Source organism: Quercus suber, unplaced genomic scaffold, assembly GCF_002906115.3.
Source record: "Quercus suber isolate HL8 unplaced genomic scaffold, Cork oak 2.0 scaffold_101, whole genome shotgun sequence".
NCBI lineage: Eukaryota > Viridiplantae > Streptophyta > Magnoliopsida > Fagales > Fagaceae > Quercus > Quercus suber.
Genome location: NW_027069566.1, coordinates 668,494 through 688,496, shown reverse-complemented (window position 1 = coordinate 688,496; position 20,003 = coordinate 668,494). Strand labels below are relative to the sequence as shown.

The window sequence follows — 20,003 nt, the reverse complement described above, 5'->3', positions numbered from 1 at the left end:
TGTGCCATATGACTACATAAATTTATGCCACATGCCTACATTTAAAAACCTAACAGTTGTATCTTTTCATTTTACAGAATAAGAGGGTTTGGCTTATATTATTGCAACGTTACACTAAATATTGTGCCTTTTCATTAAATAAAGGAAATGCTTTACTTATATTTTCACTTGCCCAGCAGTTACAAAATATCAAACAAATTCCTTTTTTCACAAACACGCTCTACATTGTCCGCAATTCCTCTCTCATCCGCGTTAAGTATTTCTCTTTTTCTCTCTACGTTCTTCTCTCTGTCCCTCTATCTAAAGCGCCAAAGCAACCTTTTCTCATTCTACAACCCGTCCTTCTTCTTACCTCTCGCCTTTCTCTGGATCTAACAACGATGAAGAAGCATGTTGAATTCGAACTATTTAAATTGAGGCTGTTGACAACGGTGTGTTGAAGGGGAGTGTGGCCTCAATGAGATTTCAGATCCCATGTCCTGCACAATGATTTAAAGGTTGCCCAACAGGTTTATAACTCCAAAGATCAAAACTCTTTTTTCCCTCTTTTTGTTTGGTGGGTTTCATTGAAATTTGCTATATGAATGAAATGTCCTAATTCTGAACGTGGGATTTGAAATTTTTTACTTATTTTGAAGTATTACATAAAACCCAATTCGTGGATTGCACATTTTCATAATGTAGTTTCTTTTACATGCACACAAACTGTTTGATAAAATTCTTAAGTGAGTTTTTTTGGCATTCTTTAAAAATGGCATTTTCCATACATTATGACAAATGTTGCCAACAAAAGTTTTTATTTGGATTCTGTTTCTCCAACTTAAAATGAATTGCTGGCTTCTATGGATTGCACCTATTCTTTGAACTTGATTTTAGGTTTCTTTTGATTCTATTCTTTTAGAAAACGTGTACATTTTCCAAAAAAAAACAAAAAACAAAAAACTTGTGGTTGATTTTCTCTGGTTTTAGGTACTTGGAGTGTATGAATGGTCTAGGAATAATCCACTGCTGCCAGAAATATGGCTCTTCCCTTACCTTCTCCCTTAACACAATGTATGTTCAGTTTCGTCAAGTAAAAAGTATCATGTATTGCTTACGGTTTAAAAATCTTACTAATATGGTTTAGAAAACATTGGGAAAATGTCATATATCACTTAAAATTTGTTCAATCTGTATATTCTCTGTTAAAATTTGTGAGGAAGAACTCTGATTCATGAGTATCAACTGAGGGGGTTGCTAATTGCAGTAGAATGGCTTTGTCCTCAATTTCTTGGTTATGAATTTCCATCTTTTCTGTTAATAGGAAGGATGTGGTGTCATTGCTGAATGGTGTATTTGTCCATGTCTTATTTATATGGGAAAAGATTTGTTGGTCCTATCACGTCCACAATCCGGTCTTTGAGACAGGAGCTTTATACGGTCCCTTATCATGAGATAGATTGGAATGAGGCTCGCAATCTTTGTGTGAAAATAGGTAAAAATTATACATTTTTTTCTCCTTTAAGCTTTCTATATTTAACTTTTGCCCTTCCATACTATAATATTTTTTATTCTTTTTTCAAACTCTTGTTGTTGCATGGCAAAATAATTCAAATAATAGGTTTCAAAGATACTTCAAAATAGGAAGCACAGATACTTCAAAATAGTTGCTATATTGGATTAATAGATATTGTATAAGTAATAATGATTGCATCAAGATTTAGAATTGTAATAAGATTTTAATCAATACTGCAGTTTTGGCCAGGCTCCCAGAAGGTCAACTTCAAACCCAATGGATGTTTTTTATAGAGGTGTTGAAACAGAGACTCTGACAGGTACAATCTCTTCCACTCCAATATGAATTTCCCATAATATTTTGTATCTATAAAAATTCTTCTCTTAGCTTCAACTCAAACTTTTCTCATAAACAATACTCTACTTTTGTTAGTGGGAAATAAAGAAAAAACAACCCGGCAAATCCAATCTGTTCTGTGTTAGACAGCACCTTTTAAGATAAAATACCCGACCGTTTTGTTCTTATTACAGAATCTGAATCTAAATTCCTGAATTTTTGAATTTTTACATAAATTTATGATCTTTTTCACTAATTTTTATTGTGTCCATGCTTTAATTTAAAAGATATTGCAGAGGTGGAGATGGAGTATAAGTATGAGGAGTTAGCTAAAGCCCTTGAAAACTTTGGAAATAGGTATTATATTTAATGTTCACAGCCACTATTATATAAGCATATAAATCTTTTTGAAGCCAAAATTTAATGGTGGTTCATGCTTAGCAATTCTTGTAAGTAGTGAAGATCAAAAACTTATAGAAACAAAGAAATTTAAGACACACATAATTAAATGATATCATAGTTCTCAACTCTCTCTATTTTTTTGAGCATTTAGATCAATGAAAATTTCGTATCTTTGTTGTGTATTGAGGTAGCACCATGAAAGGTTAATTAGCAAATACAAGATTCTCTTTCTATGAAACATGTTTCTCCAACTTAGTTAGCCTAATTTGTTTATTGATTAATTTAAACCTTTTCTTTCTTCCTTTTTTTGTCGTTTATTTATTATAGATTGTATGCAAAGATGATCAATAATGCATTGATTCAGTATCCGTTACCTAAGATTGTCAGATTTACAAGAACTATGATTGCATAATAAAAGTTTGTTGCTTAGAACTATTTGATCATTTTTGGCAAAAGCACTTTTGCCATCAGATGCTATTGCGATTCAAAACGCTTTAAAAAAATTGGGCTCTAGATGATATAGAGGCATTTACTCCACTTGGTATATACCACTGGATACAAGTTTCTGTATTGGTTAATAGCTTTAGGATGTTCACTGTAATTTAAAAAAAAAAAAAAAAAGAACATTGTGTGTAACAAGTCACCATCTTTGCACTGTACCATTAGGACCCAAATATTGGAAAGATGCTTCTTATGGAGTTGATCTTTTAATGCCTCAATCCAACCTTAAAAATTGTAGATTTTCTTGCACATTGTGATCCATTTATGCTAAAGAAGATCCTTTATTGGTGATTCTTGCAGGTTGACAGGTTTTTTTAATGATTAACCTTAATTCTATTACTGATTTTAAACTTGTGCACACACTCTTTATGTAGTGACTACAGAGCGCTTCTTAAACTTTGTAAGGATGAAAATATGCAAAGCATAATGGAAAGGAAAGAGCGTTTTGTTGGGAAAACTTTTTAATTATATCCAATTAACTTGCAGAAGATGGAGGATATGAGAATGCTATTTGTAGATCTATTATCAAGCATTGAATTTGTAGATTTTCAATTTTTCTATTTTCAAGTGTAAGTATTCCTTCCCCTTTCTCAAATTTTTTTTTTTTCATTTTTTATAACACTTTATAATGCCATTTAATTCAAGAGAAATTTAATTGAGTTTGTGGCTGGGGCAACTTTTCTTCTTTATTTCCTTCTTAATTTAACCATTTGAATAATTGTATAATATATCTATCCAAAGTAGGATTTACTCTTTATGATATGTGCATAGGTTTACAACCAAAACATCCGTGATTAGGAGAAGTTCTGTGCAATCCTTTGTGCTGAACACTACCCAAATGTAGTGCAGTGCAAAAGAAGAGGAAAGAGAACATCATTCTACACTAAACAAGTTGGGAAAGTTGACATTCATCATGAATCCTTCAATGGAACAGTTTATCTCTTTCCTCTCCATAGATTGTTTTATTAAAAAGGTGAAAACAACCTGTTTGTTATGCAAACAAATGTGTAGGATAATGTAGATTATATTGATGGTGAATAGCAGATTTAATTGCAGTTGAGCATTGTGTGAAGTCATCACCATAACATTTTTTTTTTAAGCCAAGTTATGGTAGCAAAATAATTTTTTTTTTTTAATTTTTTATTTAACTATCCCGTGCATCACATGAGTTAGTAACTTATTGTTGACTACTTCTCATTACGCCACGTAACTATATAGGTTAGTGCCACTCGCTTACATTTAAAAATGCCAAACAATTGTGCCTTTCTATTTTGTTTGTTCATAACCTCCAAAACAACGCAAAATTGTTAATAAATTCAAACCCAGCATTCAGTTTTCAAAAGTCATTTGGTTCTTGATGTTAGGCGATCTCAAACTCACATGCATGTTTGATTCTCACATTTTCACCCAAAAAAACTAAAATAATAAAACTTATAAGCATTTCTCAAGACAAGCAAAAAACAAAAAAAAAAAGGGAAGCCGAAGGCAATCATAAAGAAATATTCCCCCGTTTTCTTTTAGAAAAACCAAACACAAAGACTAAATACATTTCAATTCACTAGATCTATTCCTGTGGAACCAAGAACCTTCTAGAACTCGAAAATAGAAAACAAACTCCAAAACCCTTTTTGTCTTTTTTCTTTTTCTTTTTAGGGGTGGTAGATTAAATAATAAAAACACATACCAAAAAAAGAGGCAAGACAGACACAAAGTGATAAGGATGAGAGTTTGGATCGTGAGAGAGAAAGCGCTTCAAAATGAGATTCTTTCATTCAGATTAGGACTTAGGAGAGAGAGAGAGAGAGAGAGAGAGAGAGAGAGAGAGAGAGAGAGCAATTTTGGAGAAGACCCACAGGTTTCTTATGTTTTTAAGAAAGATAAAAGAGAAGAAGTTACCAAATAAATATAAACAACTATTTATACCCAAAGGATTATGACCCTTCAATAGGCACATTTTTATTAAATAGGTACATTTTTGGTCAATAGACATATTTTCATTCAATAGGTACATTTTCTGTTAATAAGCATTTTTTCATTTGATAGGCACATTTTCATTCAATAGACATTTTTAATATATATCCAATATAAAATGTTATAATCTTTCAATAGACACTTTTTAATATATCTAATATGAAGAGTTATGACATTTCAAAAGGCATCTTTTGGTATATTCAATTTGAAAAGTTACGACCTTTCAATATGCACATTTTTGTGTGTGTGTGTGTGTGTATATATATATATATATACCTATATATGCGACATTTTATCTCTTATTCCTCCCTACAAAAAACTAATAAATAAAACAACATTGTTTTCTTCTACCTAATTAACTAAACTTTGTTCTATTTCTTTCAATATCAGATTTTTTTTTTTTTCATGCATTATTGCTTACCATTCCAACTAAAAAATAATGGTTTTTCCCCCCCTTAAAACTTATCCAGTAGCTATTCCCGTGCATCGCACGGGTTGGCGACTAGTATTACTAATAGCCGAAGCGTTTGACTTTTTGTTGATCGCGCCTCATTACACCACGTGGCTTGATAATTTAATGACACGATTACATTTAAAAACACCAAAAATTGTATCAATTGGATTGACTGATTAAACAAACCGTTTCAGTGAATTTTTTACTAACGTTTGTGTTCAATTTGCCTATATAAATTAGAGACATTGTTTTCATTACGTTAAAACACTGTTTGAGAGCCCTATCGGTATAAAAGGAAACTAACCGCTTAGAGAAAAAAAAACAAAAAAAGGATTGCTACACGAAGATAGATATAGAGAGGCGATGAGACCTGGAGAAAGAAATAGAGAAAGGGCCAGAGTCAGAGACATCTCAGGCCAGTACCACCGTCGGACTTTGACCACCAAAATTATTGCTGCCCCCAACCGGCAATGAACTGTTACGGAGTGAGTTTTCTTTTTTTGCTTTCTTTGTTTTTTGATTTTTTATAAATTTTTATAAGTAAAAACCTAAATCTTGTGATAACTATGATTTTTGTTTACTGCNGTAAGAGAATCGTTCCGGTACAAACCAAAAGAAAAAGAAGACCAGGATAGAGAGAGGGAGTCACTAGGCCGTATGCCTGCCAAAGTCCGATCTCACACCACCATCAGACTTAGTAAAGCTTTTTCTTTTTTCTTTTTCATTGTTAAAATTTATGGATTAATTTATTTAGATTTGTTATTTGTGTCGGATTGATATTGATTTAGGGTTTGGATTAAATTTGATTTTGATTAAAGAATTTGGGTAAGAATGCTTTAGTTTGGGGTATTCAAGTTAAAATACCGTTTGAAGAAAAGGAATTGCTTGGTTTTAAACCTTTTCAATATAAATAAAACACAAACAAAACAATATGAACAAGCAAAATACACTGAGAGAAACAGAGGTTCCATATTCAGTGAGACGCAGAGAGAAATACCACTAGACTACTGCCACTGTTTTGCATATTTTAGTCAGATTTGATTTTTCTCTTTGGGAGCATTGAAATTAATGTGTGTTTGATGTTTGCTTCATCTCACTGTTTCTCTCCTATTTGAATTAGCATCTTCAATCTTCAATATATGTATATTTTAATTTAAATCTGATGCTTATACTACTCGAATTACATTTTTCTTCTTCAATATATCTATATTAATTTTTTCCCCTGCTTAATTGTCTAGGGTTTTCTTTTACCCTTTTAAAAAATAGATTGGTTGATTCTTCTCTTTCTTCGGATGCTTTGGTTTGGTTTTTTCTTTTGGTAACATTTGGGACTTATCCTTTGATTTATTGTAGTTAAAAGTAAAATTTCACCTTGGATTGTTCAAAATCTTTATGTATAAGACGAAAACAAACTTTCCAGTTCAAGTTTGTGCCAAAAAGTGTTACTGTTTGATGTTAATCTTGCTTTAAGTATTTATTTTATATATACTTGGCTAATGGAAGCCAAATCCTTAGCCATCATCATATGGGAAATAGACAACAGATTATTAAAAACTAACCAACAAAATATTTAACATTGTGCGGACAATTCACTAAATATGTTGTATGTTTACACATTAATGCTTAAATATTTTTTGGGACTGATAAATTACTTTGTTATGGGAAAAATCTTTCATATCTTTGCAACTCAAACCATATTACAATGTTTGCTTCCACTTCGTTGTAGTCTCTCTTTCATCTTTTTTTACTGTGATTTTAAAAAACTTCTTACCCTATCATTTTGTTGAATACTAAGTTCTTTGCCAGGTACAACATGGGCATTTTGCAAGAAGAGTTGCTGCATCAAACTAAGAGGTTAGGATAGCCTGATTTTCCCTCTATTTATCTCATAATTTGAATTAAATTTTGTCCATTGATCTGTTTGGTTTTGATTTGCCTCTAAATTGCATATTTTAATCTGCTTTTTCTTCATTTTTTTTTTTTAATTCAATGAATTCTTATTTTGTATTCAACTGAACTGTAAAACTGTTATGATTTTTTTTCCTATGCTTTGTGGTCGAATTACTTACAATGATTGCTTCAGCTTCTTTTTGTAGTCTCTCTTTTATATAGTGCATTCTCCTTTTGCTATGCTTTTGTGATCTGTCCTTTGTTTAAACACAGATTTCTAAGGTTCTTTGCCAGATACGACACTTTGGTGTTTTGCAAGAAGAGTTACTGGATCAAACTGACAGATGGACATGAGTCTAATGCTGTAAGATACATCGAATAGTTGTGTCTAGATACAATTTTACTTGATGTTTCTGTGTTATTATTTCTTCATCATTAGAGGCTAATTTGTTTCATCTTTAATATTTCTATCTTACTTTCATTAGAGTATAGAGTTTACTATCAGTTTTTTCTGCCATAATTTTAGGCTATAGAACTCTTTATACCGTCAATAATCTTTGGTTTTTTTGGTTTAATTTTAGTTAGTTGTTATTACATATTCCAGTAAGTTTAAATGTTTCCTTAAATATCACTATGTTAGCATGTAGTAAAAGATAGACCAAACATTAGTACTTAGTACTTATGATTGCTATTTTTTTTTTCTCTAGAACTAGGTTGTGGCCTGCTGTAGTAACCTGATGTTAAATAAGCCTTTGGTTGATGGTGGTTATGCCTGAGGGATTTGGTTCCAAGAAGACTGAAGCCAAAATCTGTAACAGTGTGGGGTAGTTGCAGCTGATTTATTTTTTTGTTGGTGGTGGTGTTTTCTTTTGGGCCAAATATCAACTGGACAATGGATATGCAAAAGGAAAGATAGCAAGTAAAAGTGCATAGGTTAGTCATTCGTGGTTGATTATTGTGTAATGTGCATATGCAGCAAAGTATTTAATATTTTATTTGTTATGTACATGTTTTTTTGCTTTCACAAACAAATTGTTCTTGACTTAAATGCAATAATTTGAAAGAGTTTCTTCTTTAAAACTGTTATGTTTGTTGCTAAATCATTTGGCAATGATTTTGTAAAGGCATGAATCTTATTTTTCATCTCTTTTATTGTCCTTGGCAAATTGTTATTGACTTGAAAGCAATAGTTTGGAGAGTTTTAAAATATTGACTTGAAAGCAATAGTTTGGAAGAGTTTTTTTAAAATTGTTGTGTTTGTTGTTAAATCAATTAGCAATGATTTTGTGAAGGCATGAATCTTATTTTTCATCTCTTTTATTGTCCTTGGTGACACATTATTATCTATTGTGTGATGGAAAAAGCCGAAACAATCATTGAAATAATTAAATCAAGTGCTCTTTTTCAACCTTTGGAATTATAATATGTTATATAACTTTTTTGAATATTGTATTCATACAATGTAGAATGTTCACCTTTTTTTTTTTTACAATCATTATTAAAATTATGATAGTTAATGTAAAATTAGAAAGCTTTTATGTATAAACAATACTTTTATAAGAAATTTTTCAAACCAATGCATCTTTATTGCATTTGTTGTATAAGTTTTATAGTCTAAATAGTTAATTAACAAAACTGATAGGGGAGAATGTCCATGATCAAATGTTTTACATGGGGCAAAAAAACCTTATGAAATCTACAAATATTTCTGCAAATTGAAACATGAAGTCAATCAATATCAACTCTCTCAAGCCTCTTAGGTTTTGTATGTTATCGCAGTAAAGGAGTGGGAGTTTCCTTCTAATATAAGGTCAATTTATATTTTACTTATTGATCTTTTTTGGTATATCCAATTTGAAGGGTTATGACTTTTCAATAATTACCTTTTGGTGTATACATTATACAACATATCCTATATATACCTATATGTACAACACAAACTAAGCTAGAGACTTAACATTCTGTCTCTTATTTCTTCTCTCAAAAAACAAATAAATAAAACAACATTGCTTTCTTCTGTACAACTAATAAACCTTTGTGCTATTTCTTTCAATATCATTTTTTTATAAAAAAAATTTCATGCATTTTTGCTTACTGCTCCAACTCAAAAATAATGGGTTTTATTATTATTATTATTATTTTTAACTCATCTTATAGCTATTCCCGTGCATCGCACGGGTAAGTGACTAGTATATATATATATATATATTGATTAATTGATGATTTGGGGCTCACATAAATTTGTGATTCACTCTAGTCACAGAGCATTCGCATCATTGTGTTTATTTTACACATTCATTTTTACACTAAAAACTTACTTTTTCTATTTTACACATTCACTTTTACAAAACACCCACATCAATTCATTTATTTTACAAGTTATTTCAATAAAATATTCATTACACTCTATTTTTTTATTATTTCTTTTTACCTACCTCCCTTAATTACCCGCGCCCTCTCTCTCTCTTTCATTTTTTGGTTTCTTTCACGCTCTCACTCTCTTTCTCTCTACACCCACTCTCTGGTCTTCTCTTCCAACCCATCCGCCACAGCTCCGACCACCAAACGCCACCGATCCACCACCCTCCACCACCGAAGCTCCGCATCAATGATCTCCACAGCCCCGCATCACCGATCCACCATAAACCCATCCGTCACAGCTCCGACCACCAAACGCCACCAATCCACCACCAAATCTCCACCACCGAAGCTCCGCATCACCGATCTCCACAGCCACATCACCGATCCACCACCAAATCACAAAACCCATCTGCCACAGCTCTGACCACCAAACGCCACCGATCCACCACCAAATCTCCACCACCGAAGCTTCGCATCACCGATCTCCACAGCCACATCACCGATCCACCACCAAATCACAAAACCCATCTGCCACAGCTCCGATCTGCATCTCCGATCTCCGATCTCCGTGTTTGTGTATCTCTGTGTTTTTTTTTTTTTTTTTTTTTTTAAGGCAAGTGTATCTCTGTTTTGTGTGTTGATTTGTCTGGATGTGTTTGTGTGTTGATTTGTCTGGTTGTGTGCATCTTAGGAAAAAGAGGAAGATGAGATACTGAGTTTGTTGAGCCGGAGAAGAGAGAGAAAAAAACGAGCGAATGGAAATGAATAAATTATTCTTTACACGAGCTACAGTAACCGTGTATATTTACACGATTACTGTAGCTCGTGTAAAGAAATACACATTTTTATACAATTTTAGAAGAGCTGATGGAGTGCATTTTTGAGCAAAAATGTGTAAAAATTGAGGTTTACATGATTTTACATGACTTTAAACACACTGATGCGAATGCTCTTACACATTAATTTTATTATTGAATTGGTAGGACATTTTATCAAACCCTTATTTAAGGAACCAACTTAGTTATAATTTTGTAGTTATATTGAGACCTTGCATCAATATCTTCAAATTGTTACTAGATCAACAAGCATTAAAGTGACACACTCTACCATCACTCCTCTAAGATGTGTGTATACATCTTCATCCTTGTAAAGTAGATCCATGACTCGTTCGAAATTGACAACATGTATAAGAAGAGGTATTGGCACTTTAGTAGGTATAATGCACTCTTTGTTTATATCGTTCTATGCATTCACAATTTGTTTATGAAATTCGGCATGCACCTCTTGCTTTGAGACACTATAATGCTTCTTGTAGCATTTGATGCCTGAGGTAACGTGCACCCTATTTTGCTCAAACTGTAAAAAAAAAAAATAAAATAAAATAAAAAATTCCAAATTATATAATGAGTGTCATTATTTTTTCTAGGCCCAAATGGATTTGTGGGTCAATTTGAAATGAATCCATTTCATGTTTTAAATAGTATAAATTAAAGGTGAATCTTATACCATGTTATTTAAAATTTTAAAAAACATGAAACTTTGTACACTATTAGGTTAAAATTGAACCATGAAATGAGTCCATAGACAAGGATTGTTCTCCTTGCAGCACTAAACTAACCTGTCATATACCTTGTTGAAGTAAAGATAATGGAAAAGAAAGATAATTATTCTGAGTGAATTTGTATATCCTCTATATTATATATAATTTTAGTACAGGTGGCACTAACAAGGCTGCATGTGAAGGATCTCTTAATTGGAATAAAATTTTGTGTTGTTTAGGTTTCCGCTGAGTCCCACTACATTAGGCATATATTGGGTTGATCTGTAATTTATTAAGAATTACAAAAAGCCCTAATTGTGACTATACTAGTCCTTTTGGGATACAACACAGATGTAACTAGCTTTTTTCCTCAGGTCAACAATTAATGTTTCTTAATTTTAGTCACAATAAAGAGCTAGCATGTGCTCTACCAAAAAAAAAAGGTCCTATAGCCGTGTTTTTAAAATGCGGCTATAGCTCTTAAAAACGTGGCTATAGTTCAATTCGGCCTATAGTTGTGTTTTCAGCCATAGCCTAAAACCTGTAACTATAGGTCTGAGGGGTCTGTAACCCATAACTTAGTGTCAATAAGATCCACTAATAATATATGCTAAATAACATTTGCGAAATGTGAGAGTGGGATACACTAAAATACCTCATTGGAAACAATGTAATCCATTAGCCTGTTTATGATTAACATACCTCATTGGAAACAATGTCATCCATTGGCATGTTCATGATTGATGTTGCAATAACAACCTTTGGCTCCTTGAAGACCCATTCCAACACTTCCTTGGTCACAATATCTCCCATACCAACATGGAAACAATGTCATCCATTAGCCTGTTTATGATTGATGCTGCAATAACAAACTTTGGCTCCTTGAAGACCCATTCCAACACTTCCTTGATCACAATATCTCCCATGCCAACAAAAGATATGGTGCTAAGCATGGGGTAACCACAGGATATTAGTGCATTACTCGTTTATTCCTTCATTGTGGGAAAATATTTTTCTTTCAACCATATGGCTTCTTCAAAGTAGGCTTCAACAAGTTTTTTCATCTAGTTACATTAAAACATAAAATATAATAACTATATAATGAACATTTACATTAATTCACTCTATTGAAATTTTTTTTTTTCATCCACCTTTAATAGGTATCTTGCATTAATCACAACTATAAAGCTTTATAACGAAAATAGTTGGTTGTCGTATACTTGTATGTCTTTTGCTGACCTCTAGAAGTATGTGAACAACAATTATGGCAATAAAATTGTGGTCAATATGGAACTTCGAAGAGATTTTTTCAATTATTATTATTATTATTTTTTTGTGACTAAAATCAAAATGAGCAAACGTATAACCGAGTTAGCTCCTCCCCTTTTCTCTTCCATATTTGAGCTGAGAGTCATAATTTTTTTCTTTTCTGATGTCATCTTAACGATATATGAGAAGAGGTTTTACATAAATCCCATATTAAATTAAGTTACTACAGGATTTTGGATGTAAAAGATTACGTCGACTTTTATATGTTTATTTTTGAAATACAAATAAACGGTTTGTCTTGGTCATATATCATGCACTATCTTCTCATTTTATCCAAAGTAACAAGCAATTGGTGTGATTTTTATTTTACATATGTGCTTAATGACTTATTAATGATCAATTCTCATGTGTTTTATATTTTTGAAAGCAAAGAGTTCAATTAAACACTTTGACTTCATTTATCAACCAATAGCAGTTTTAGGATTTTTTTTTTTTTTTTTTCTAAGGGGGCCAGTAAGAAAATGAATCTTAGATTAGAGACATATAAATTTTATAGTCTATGTAGTTTTTTTATTACAATGAATATACTAATTATTGTTACTTAAAATTAAATTAATCATATTAGTTTAGGACAATTATATGTTTATATTGTACTATCAATGTAAGATTTACATTGTAGATTAAATAAATGTGTAAAAGTTTGTACACATTTGCAAAAAGTGTACAATATTATACACATTTGCATAAAGGTGTACAATGTTATACGTATTTGTTTAGAGGCAATGTAAATCTTACATTGATAATACAATGTAAATTAAGAATTTTCCATTAGTTTATTTCAAATTTGTTAAGATTTAAATAAGTTTTTCTAAGTTTTAAGATGAACAAATTTCTACTTTTGTTATTGAGCTTACTATTTTTTATCCTCCAGATTTTAGATAAAACTAATTTGTTGTTGGAATTTTTATTTTGCGTTTAAAAAGACCAAAATATTATTAAGAGGATCATATAATTTAAGCTTATTTCAACTAGGCTTAAAAAAAATATATTAAGGCCAGGATGTTAAAATTTTATTTTATGAGGGTTAAATAAAAGTAAATAAATAAATTATATATTAAAAATAACAATTGCCAGCTTAGGGGTTCATTTGAACCCCTAAACTATGCATAGCGCCACCCATGCAATCATATTGATCAATCTCTAAGTGTCAAGGTACATGTGCTACACCATTGTGCACCCTTGGTGCAGTGGTCACTTCACAAATATAAGTGTTTGTAGAGTGTGGAGGGCAAGAGTAGGGGTTTAAGTTTCCAAGAGAGAGCTTCACATACATATACACTTAGATTAGACTAAAGTATCTATCTATCTCAAAAATAAATGTACATGTGCTTCGGATATGTTACATTTCTAATTAAGTTTGGAAAGTGTTGTTATCAATGCTTCATGATTCACTTCACCATTGATGGCTTTTGTACTTGTTAATTAGCTAGTTAGTCAAATTTCTAATTTTCATGACAAGATTCATATGTTTAGATAACAATTTTTTTAAAAAAATAAATAAATCACATGCTTAATATTAAAAAGATGACAAGAAACAATGAAATGTTGTGAACATAGCTTTTAGTGACCAAATCATGTTAATTTCTTCAGTTATTCCTTTTCATCTACTTTTTTTCCCCGATATTTCATTATTATCTCAAAGCAATGATGTTGAGTTGAATCTTATCTCTATTCTACCTTCTGCTTAAAAATTAAAAATGTCATAATTTAGGCCTTACTTAGTGTGGAGAGTTTAAATCCACAGTGAATAAAATAACTTTTTTTTTTAGTCACCTTAGGTTTTTGGGATTTTCAATTACTACAATTAAAAGAATTAATCCTTATTTTGTCTAAATTACAAATTCAAATTCAGAGATCAAATATAAACAAAATAAAAACAAGTTTAAAATAGCAAAAAAGGAGAAGAAAAAAGATAAATATTATTATGTAGAAGAGAGTGCGTTGTCACATTGAATAATTTGTTCGTTGTTAGAACACATGCACAAGAAACATATATTATTGCGGATTAACAAAGCAGAATTCTACAAAATGGAATGGTATGAGAAAAGTAATGTAGAAATAATTCTCACACATTTATCAACTATTGAAACAATATTTATTCTGAAGTACCACCACTTAACTTAAGAGTAATTTGGAGTTCAAGTAAAATTTTCACTCTAGAACTTACACATATATTTTTTATTGACTTCGTAGGACAGTTTATCAAATCTTTATTTAAGGAACCAACTTAGTTATAATTTTGTTCTCATAATGAGCACTAGCATCAATATCTTCAAACTGGTACTGGATCAACAAGGATTGAGGTGATACCCTCTACCATCACTCCTCCAAGATGTGTGTATGCATCTTCATCCTTGTAGAGTAAATCCATAACTCGTGCAAAATTGACAACACATGTAAGGAAAGGTACTGGCACTTCAGTAGGTCTAATACACTCTTTGTTTATATCCTTCCACGCATTCACGATTTGCTTTCGAAATTCGTCATGCACCTCTTGCTTTGAGACACCATATTGCTTCATGTAACACTCGATGCCCGAGACAGCGTGCCCTCTCTCTTGCTCAAACTGTAAAAAAATAAATTCCCAAAATATGTAATGAGTGTCATTTTTTGTTAGGCCTAAATGGATTTGTGGATCCATTTGAAATGAATCAATTTCTTGCTTTAAATAGTAAAATTTTACAGGTGTATCTAATACCGCATTATTTAAGACCTAACAATATGTACACTATTATTTACTAGATTCAAAAACAAAATTTGAACCATGTCATAAATCTGTAGACATGGATCCAATTCTTTGTAGTACTGAACTAGTCTCTCATATACACTGTTGAAGTAAAAATACTGAAAAAAAAAAAAAAAAAGGATAGTTATTACGAGTGAATTTGTATATTCTCTATATATATATATATTTTTTAATTTTTGTACATACTGCATGTAGGAGGATCTTTTAATTGGACTAAAATTGTGATGCCTGAATTGATTGAATATTGATTATGTGTTGTGCAGGTGTGTGTTGAGTCCATTAGACATATATATTGGGTGGATCTGGAATCTATAATAATAACAAAAAACTCAAGTGTGACAAGAATAATTATTTTAAGGTGTAGTACAAATGTGACGTAACGATTTTTCTCAAGTTTTTTTTTTTTTTTTAAGAAAAATATATAGAATAATTAACGTCCCTTGATTTTAGTCACAATGCTCAATAAGATCCACTAATAATATGTGTGCTATATAACATTTGCTAAATGTACCTCATTGGAAACAATATCATCCATTAGCCTATTTATGATTGATGCTGCTCTAACAATCTTTGGCTCCTTGATGACCCATTCCAATGCTTCCTTGTTCACGATATCTCCCATGCAAATAAAAGATATTATACTAAGCGTGAGGTAACCACAAGATATTAGTGCATTACTCATATATTCCTCCATTGTTGGAATATATTTTTCTTTCAACCATACGGCTTCTTCAAAGTAGGCTTGAACAAGTTTTTCCATCTACTTACATTAAAATATAAAATATTAATAGCTATAAAATGAGAACTAATGGGAAAAAAAATAGTGGTTTCAAGTGAATTAATAATCATACTGCAACTTTTGCGTAGTAAACACAGTATAATCTTCCATCCTTGCACATCTCTTCTTCAATTTCTTCATAAACATCCAAGAGTACTTTATAACACAACTTCATGTATTTTGGGAGTTGGTCTATGCAACTTATATCCCACCTGAAATGTAAACATTTGAATCATGCTTGCAATGTTGACTTTAACCCCAAAATTTTAAAAATAGGGCAGGGCCGGCTTCATATATATATATATATATATATATATCAATTATGTAATAATTTTTTAATATAAAATTATTCTACTTGCTTGTTTAATTAGATGAAAAATTATGAATTAATTTTTTTTTTATTCAAGTTTTCTAACATCTATTTTTAAATTGATAATATAGTTAAATCACTTAATCTTTCTTAAAATGTTATATTTATTAACTAGTAATTAAATATATATATATATATATATTTAATTGATTTTTTTTCACAAAATTTATTTTTAAATTTGTCAACAACTACTCTATCTATCTATCTATCTATCTATCTATCTATCTATCTATATATATATTCCCTCACCATAAAACTCATGCTACATCACCCCCCAAACTTTGAATGGCTGCATGGGCTATGTCAAAAATAGTGAATGATGAACAATATAATAAATATGGATTGTGTAAAAGCTTAAAGCTAAGCTAAACATGAGTGAGTGAATAAATCCATTTTATCAAGATAAAACATTGGTCTCCTTCTTTGTCTCCTACCACTATCAAGGGTAAAACAAACACAAAGTAAAAGATCTCCTATAAAAACAACGAGAGAGAGAGAGAGTTTTAATAGAAATTTGAAGCTGAGCCAAACCTGAAAGGAACAAAAAAGAAGGTCCAATGTAGCTACAAAGAAGCTTATATTACTTTTTATGCTTTAAATGGAGAGAGTGGTAAAATTTCCAACAATATGTACCCAAAAAAAAGAAGAAGAGAGATTTGAGACTTTTTTTTTTTTTAATTTGCAAATTTCAATTTTGTTTTGTTGTGTGTGTGTGTGTGTGTGTGTGTGTGTGTGTGTGTGTGTGTGTGTGTGTGAGAGAGAGAGAGAGAGAGAGAGAGAGAGAGAGAGAGAGAGAGAGAGAGAGGGAGAGAGATTTTCTAGCTTTTGTGTGTGGAACACTATGAGTTCTATACTCTAAAACTCTCACATGAATAAAACCAACAGTTAGTTATACATTAAAAGAAGATAATTTTTTTTTTTGGGTAAAAGTTGTAATAGTTTTAGCATTTTAATTTTTTAAAAAATTATTCTTTATCTATTGGCTAATATGGGCTTAATTAATATTTTTAAAAGTAAAGATACATTCTTATTAGTTAATATTTGGGGTCTAAGGCAATTGCCTCACTTGCCTATATAGTAGAGCTAACCTTGAAAAATTGTATTCTCCAATGCACTAGAAATTGAGAAAATCCATTTCATGGTTATGATTTTATTTTCTTGATTTGATAGTGTATAGAGTACTCTGTCATTTAAAATTTTAAGTGATATCGTATTGGATACATCTTTATATTTATAATATTTAATTTTAACCATGATATTGATCCATTTCAAATGGAAATGAAGAGGATCCTAGATGCTTGTATTAAACCTTTTAATTGCGTCTGTGAAGAGCTCGAGTTCTTCAAATGTGCCATATGCATCATATATGTCATCTATGATTGATGTCATGCACATTATCTTGGTTAGTATCTTCCTAGTAAGAGAGTATTGGGGTTCAAAGTATACTCCCAAAACCCAAAAGTATAACTCCACCACCCTGTCTCGTGCAAAAGATAGGTTTGTCGCAACATCTATACCTTTCCACCACCTAAATTACAATTTCAACAAAAATTGGCTGGTCAAATCATGTCTTATCAAAGCTTAAGTACAACACCAATGTAGTGAGATATAGTTAATAAACTTACCTTGAGATATGGCTAAGTTCCTTTTGGTGTTGTTTTTGCAACATGTTAAAATCCAATTTTGCAAAGTTTAGTAGAACTTCATTATGTGAAGCATTTGCTTGGTAGATAGAAAAGTATTGCCTAGCCTCTACCCTTGGCAAGCACTTTCGAATAGGTCGATTTAAAGCATGGCTTACTTGTGTGGCAAGAGGAGGGCTGAAATTAATCATCATTGATTCAAGGTGAGTGGTAGTAAACTTAAGTGCTTCATCAAGTATATCTTCTCCATGCACCCTCATATGTGTAGCTTCATAAAAGCTTAACATTCCTTTCACGTCGTTAGTAAGTGATTCCTTGAAGTTTCCCATATTGTCTTTGAATTTGTTGAAGATATCTACTTTACCACCCAGCACAAGACATGCATGAGCCGTTAGTATATGATATGAAAATAATGATGTGAGTGAATGCTTGATCATGAAAATTAACTTTTAGCTTGTTTAAGGATGTGTTTGGAATGAAAAGAGATGGAGGGAGAGGTGTGGAGAATAGAGGAGAAGGATTTAAGGAAGCTGGAATATATTAAAATTTAGCACATTCCAATGACCTTCCCTTCTCTCATCTCCCCCCATCCAAACATAGAGTGAGTTTTCTTAAATAAAAAAATAACCAATCAAAAGAGTGCTTACCACTTTGAATGTTATAACCTTGCTGTCTAAGTAATCGAAAATGAAGTGCAATGGTGTAAAGAGCATCATCACTTTCTTGGACATCACACGTATAATGATACTTGTGAATTTGTTGTAATACTTCATCAATCTCACCTTCAAAATGGTAAGACACTCCTAAGTGTTGGATTGCATCAATCAACTCCAACTTTTCTAGAAGATTATCAATGGGAGCCATCAACATCCTTTGCACTTCTTCCTTCAACCCTTGGACTTGCTCTGAGTCATCAATAGTTTCCTAAAATTGGAAATCGAAGTAAAAAATTAACATGTTACCACTGTTTATAAGCATCATTTGTCATTTAAAGATGATGTATTTTAAGACCATGACATTTGAATATTGGCTATGAAATGAATCACAATTTATATTAGAATATTAATTTTATTATGCAACCTAACATGTTAGGTGGAAGACATACATACCTCAGATTTATTAGAATAAGAGAGGAAATGGTCTCCCCATAAGCTTGGACGATAATTTGCTAAGGGACGATGTACATTAGCATCTGGATTTTGGGTTTGAGCAATAGCCATGGAAATTTGGTGAGACATTTTGGGAGGTGAGAGAACAACTTAGTGTTGAAATGGTGCAATTAACAAAAGCTTTAATGTATGCTTCTCGTCCTTCAAAAGACTGGCATGAGAGGAAGAGCTTCTTAGGTATTTATAGATATAGCTGAGGCATGCACTTTGGTTACATTTGGTAAGTCTATTTGAGAATGCATTCCTTCATTTTTTTTTTAATAGATTATTTTTGGTGTTATTTTGAAACTTTTAATTAAGGTTGATTTTTTTTTTCAACCTTTAAGTATCTTACATTAATTAACCACAACTATAAAGCTTTATAATGATACAATTGACTATTGTATTTTTTTGATTTTCTAGAAGCATGTGAGCAAAACTTATGGCAATAAAATTGTGGCCAATACGAAATTTGGAAGAGATTTTTTCGTTTTTTCTTGGACTAAAAGAAAAATGAAAAAACATATATCAATGACAGCTCCTCCCCTTTTCTCTTCTATCTTTGAGTTGAGAATCATAGTTTTCTCCTTTCTAATGTTAGCCAAAATGGGCTTTTACCCATTTTTCACAAACTTTCCAACAAAATGCCCCATGTTTGAAACTAATTAGGAAAATACCCTTATTTTGAAACTCGATTTTCTAAAATTTCAGTTACAAATGTAAAACTTGATTTTTGGAACATCGAGTTATAGCGAATGTTGGCTTAGAAATTTTTTTTTTCTAGAACAAGAGTTCCATGAACTCGAGTTCCATGTGAAGTATTCGAGTTCCACTTGATTTTTTCAAGGAACTCAAGTTCCTTGAACTCGAGTTCCAAGAATTTTTTTTTTTTTTTTTTTTTTAATTTTCAATTCGTTATAACTCGATTGTCCAAAAATCAAGTTTTAAATTGAAACACAATTTTTACAAAATCAATTTTCAAAACAGGGTCATTTCTCTAAATAGTTTCAGATAGGGGGCATTTTGCTGGATATCTATA

General features: G+C 31.4%; 1 protein-coding gene and 2 long non-coding RNA genes across 9 annotated transcripts; 2 read left to right on the top strand and 1 right to left on the bottom strand.

Moving 5' to 3' along the window:
- Positions 1–131: 131 nt before the first annotated feature.
- Positions 132–3,794, top strand: LOC112023797 (uncharacterized). Of its 5 annotated transcripts, none has more exons than XR_010629561.1 (6): positions 132–509; positions 970–1,053; positions 1,304–1,474; positions 1,735–1,814; positions 2,119–2,188; positions 3,109–3,409. It is a non-coding gene; the product is annotated as an uncharacterized LOC112023797 (long non-coding RNA). The 5 variants fall into 5 exon arrangements; XR_010629560.1 differs by lacking the exon at positions 970–1,053 and adding an exon at positions 3,506–3,794 and having other exon boundaries at positions 133–509; positions 3,221–3,303; XR_010629559.1 differs by lacking the exon at positions 970–1,053 and adding an exon at positions 3,506–3,794 and having other exon boundaries at positions 133–509; positions 3,109–3,303.
- Positions 3,795–5,779: 1,985 nt separating this feature from the next.
- LOC136068143 (uncharacterized) lies at positions 5,780–8,142 on the top strand. Of its 3 annotated transcripts, XR_010629542.1 has the most exons (4): positions 5,780–5,856; positions 6,955–7,013; positions 7,323–7,413; positions 7,757–8,142. It is a non-coding gene; the product is annotated as an uncharacterized LOC136068143 (long non-coding RNA). The 3 variants fall into 3 exon arrangements; XR_010629541.1 differs by lacking the exon at positions 5,780–5,856 and having other exon boundaries at positions 6,442–7,013; positions 7,757–8,137; XR_010629543.1 differs by lacking the exon at positions 5,780–5,856 and having other exon boundaries at positions 6,442–7,013; positions 7,763–8,135.
- Positions 8,143–14,330: 6,188 nt separating this feature from the next.
- Positions 14,331–19,148, bottom strand: LOC111985113 ((-)-germacrene D synthase). The gene is made up of 7 exons (XM_024016766.2): positions 18,926–19,148; positions 18,464–18,740; positions 17,799–18,171; positions 17,483–17,701; positions 15,877–16,015; positions 15,537–15,785; positions 14,331–14,845 (listed from the first exon to the last, which is right to left on the bottom strand). Exons 1-7 carry the CDS (start codon positions 19,052–19,054, stop codon positions 14,552–14,554), a joined length of 1,680 nt encoding a protein of 559 aa, XP_023872534.1. The 5' UTR covers positions 19,055–19,148; the 3' UTR covers positions 14,331–14,551.
- Positions 19,149–20,003: the final 855 nt, after the last annotated feature.

Coding starts and splice junctions, on each gene's coding strand:
- LOC111985113 (XM_024016766.2), bottom strand. CDS start 19,054: ATGTCTCACCAAATTTCCATGGCTATTGCTCAAACCCAAAATCCAGAT. Junction 17,702..17,798: donor GAACTTAGCCATATCTCAAG/GTAAGTTTATTA, acceptor ATTGTAATTTAG/GTGGTGGAAAGGTATAGATG. Junction 16,016..17,482: donor TTCACAGACGCAATTAAAAG/GTTTAATACAAG, acceptor TTTACATTTCAG/GTGGGATATAAGTTGCATAG.